This window comes from Mus caroli, chromosome 6 (genome assembly GCF_900094665.2).
Source record: "Mus caroli chromosome 6, CAROLI_EIJ_v1.1, whole genome shotgun sequence".
NCBI lineage: Eukaryota > Metazoa > Chordata > Mammalia > Rodentia > Muridae > Mus > Mus caroli.
Window position 1 is genome coordinate 120,630,181 of NC_034575.1, and position 2,564 is coordinate 120,632,744.

Below are 2,564 nucleotides of genomic sequence, written 5' to 3' on the forward strand. Positions count from 1 at the left end.
GTTCATGGGGAGGAACTTGAGTGGTTAGGCTAGATGTAAGAAGGAAAAGGGGTCTGTCCTCAGGTGAGTGAGGCCCAAAGCCGCTGACTCTCTGGACTCTCGTCTTTCCTCAGTCCGGCGGTTTCATGGACATGTTTGGGATGATGAACGACATGATTGGGAACATGGTATGACTTGCCCCATAGTCTTCCCCTGCCTTGATCTCCGTGGCAGCCAACATGGTTGGGGGTGTGGCGTGTGCTAGTGAAGAAGCTGGGTCAGACGAGCACCCGAGTCCTGTGTTTGTTCTTAGACCCATGAGTGATTACATATGCTAGTGTTGGGCCTGAGGAATCGGGCGGTTGTGATGCGTTTCCCATTCTCACGTATTTTGAGAAAGATGTAGCAAGAGCGAGCAGCTGAAGGGAGCTCCCTTCTGCAGAGTAGGCCCTCCTCATTCAGTCCCTCCTCAGGAGCACATGGCTGCAGGGGGCAACTGCCAGACCTTCTCCTCCTCCACTGTCATCTCCTACTCCAACACTGGGGACGGCGCGCCCAAGGTTTACCAGGAGACGTCGGAGATGCGCTCTGCCCCAGGCGGGGTGAGTAAGGAACCCCTCTATCTCNGAGGAGGTAGGATGGATCGGCAGCCACAGGAACCAGGGGCATCTGTTTTCAGGACTGGGTCGTGGGTGATGTATTCATCCCGGGGAGATGTAGCCAGGGCTTTGTGGGGAGAAGTGAATGTGCCTATTCGCCTCATCCCAGATCCGGGAGACACGGAGGACTGTCCGAGACTCAGACAGTGGTCTAGAGCAGATGTCCATTGGGCATCACATTCGGGATAGGGCTCACATCCTCCAGCGCTCCCGAAACCACCGCACAGGGGACCAGGAGGAGCGGCAGGACTACATCAACCTGGATGAAAGTGAGTGAGCCTGCCTTCCTTCCGGGCAGCAGCCCCTGAGCTAGTTGCTGTAGACTGGAGCGTAGCTTTCTCTACCATCCCACAGGTATCTCAGGCAGGGCTGTGGGTGAGCCCTGTGCTTAGGCTCTGTTGCCAGCTTCAGGGCTGAGTCAGGTGTTGCCAGGGAGGGGGCAGAGCTTGACTGACGTCAGGTGCTGATGGTTGTACTTTCCTGTATGGAGATTGGCGGCTTTTCTTTTCCACCCTTTACTTTGTCTTTCTCAAATGAGCTCTTTATTAGCTTCCATGGTGTGTAGCTCCAGTAGTTGTGCCTCCCCATGATGTGTAACCCCAGTAGTTGTGCCTCAGGCTTGCCAGTGGCATCCAGGAACTGTGTTGAAGCTAAAATGGCTCCCAACCTCCATTCTCCCATGCATGATCTCAACCTTTGCCCTGGTTTCTGATCTCAGAATACTGTGGCTCACCGCCTTCCATGGCTGCTCTCTGTCCTCTTTAGGNGAGGCAGCAGCATTTGATGATGAATGGAGAAGGGAGACATCCCGATACAGACAGCAGCGTCCTCTGGAATTTCGACGGCATGAGGCATCTGTGGGTGGGGGGCGAAGGGCTGAGGGGCCTCCCCGCCTGGCGATCCAGGGACCTGAGGACTCCCCCTCCCGACAGTCGCGTCGTTATGACTGGTGAAGGCCCCAGGCTCTCAGCTTCTCATGTAAGTGCCTGAGAGGGAAGAGTGGGAATATGACAGACCAGAGGAGGCTGGCTGGCAGATCAGTGTAGNAGTTAAGCTGTCATGGGACAGGAGACTTGCTCCTTCTGAGTGGCTGGAAGATGCTCCTGACCCCAGACTTCTGTGTCCTTTCTCTGACAGGCTCATCTTTCCTTCCTCCAGGTGCAGGCTGAGAGGCTGAGTAACCATCCTTGAAATGACTGTCCTTTCCAACCTCCATCCCAATTTAATATTAAATTAACAGGCAAGCTGGCCCCACCTCTCCCTGGGTCTCAGGGAGAGCCTTCTACTGCCCCCCTTACCTACGTTTCCATCTTCACCCCTCACCGCGTGTCCCACCCATCCTGTATCCACTAACTTGAGTTCTCATGTTGCTGCTCCATCTCCAAGCCGCCTCATCTTCCCGAGCCCCTGCCACGCATCGAAGGGTTTGGGGGAGAGCTCTGGGTTTAGGGATCTCCGTCCCTCAGCTCCCCTGACCCTTGCCCACCTCTTCCTCAGAGCCCCACTGCAGATACCATGGTCCTATAAGGGCTGTGGAGAAAGTGGACTAGTTCCAATTCTTTGTCCCTTCCCCCACCCATCACAGAAACACTTTCCTTTACCCTTCTCTGCCTTTATAAAAATTAATGATTTGTGCAACTTGTAACTAGGTGTTTATGGAATAAAGGAGAATGGAAAAAGTGAAGATTCTGGNTGTACTTTTCNTCTTTTGCCCCAGTTCAACCCCGCTGAATCCTACCTTCTGTCGTCTTGGCTCCACATGTGGCCCAGCTGTCTTAGGGTTTCTTTTGCTGTGATGAAACACCATAACCAAGGCAGCATATAAAAGAAAGCATTTAATTGNGAGGTTGCTTGTTGCAGAGGGTATGGCCATCAGGGCNGGGAACGAAGCGGCAGGCAGGCATGATGCTAGAGCAGTCGGCCTAC

At 54.0% G+C, this 2,564-nt stretch overlaps 1 protein-coding gene across 2 annotated transcripts in view; it reads left to right on the forward strand.

The window, feature by feature from the left end:
* The window catches only part of Mlf2 (myeloid leukemia factor 2), a 4,793-nt gene extending 2,471 nt beyond the window's left edge, over nucleotides 1-2,322 (forward strand). The window contains exons 5-9 of one of the 2 annotated variants that reach the window (XM_021164654.1): nucleotides 114-167; nucleotides 453-581; nucleotides 748-907; nucleotides 1,404-1,616; nucleotides 1,797-2,322. In XM_021164654.1, coding sequence (XP_021020313.1) covers nucleotides 114-167; nucleotides 453-581; nucleotides 748-907; nucleotides 1,404-1,591 — 531 coding nt within the window. In that variant the 3' untranslated portion in view covers nucleotides 1,592-1,616; nucleotides 1,797-2,322. Of the gene's footprint in view, nucleotides 1-113; nucleotides 168-452; nucleotides 582-747; nucleotides 908-1,403; nucleotides 1,617-1,775 lie in introns of both variants that reach the window. The other variant, XM_021164655.2, reaches the window with a different exon arrangement.
* Nucleotides 2,323-2,564: the final 242 nt, after the last annotated feature.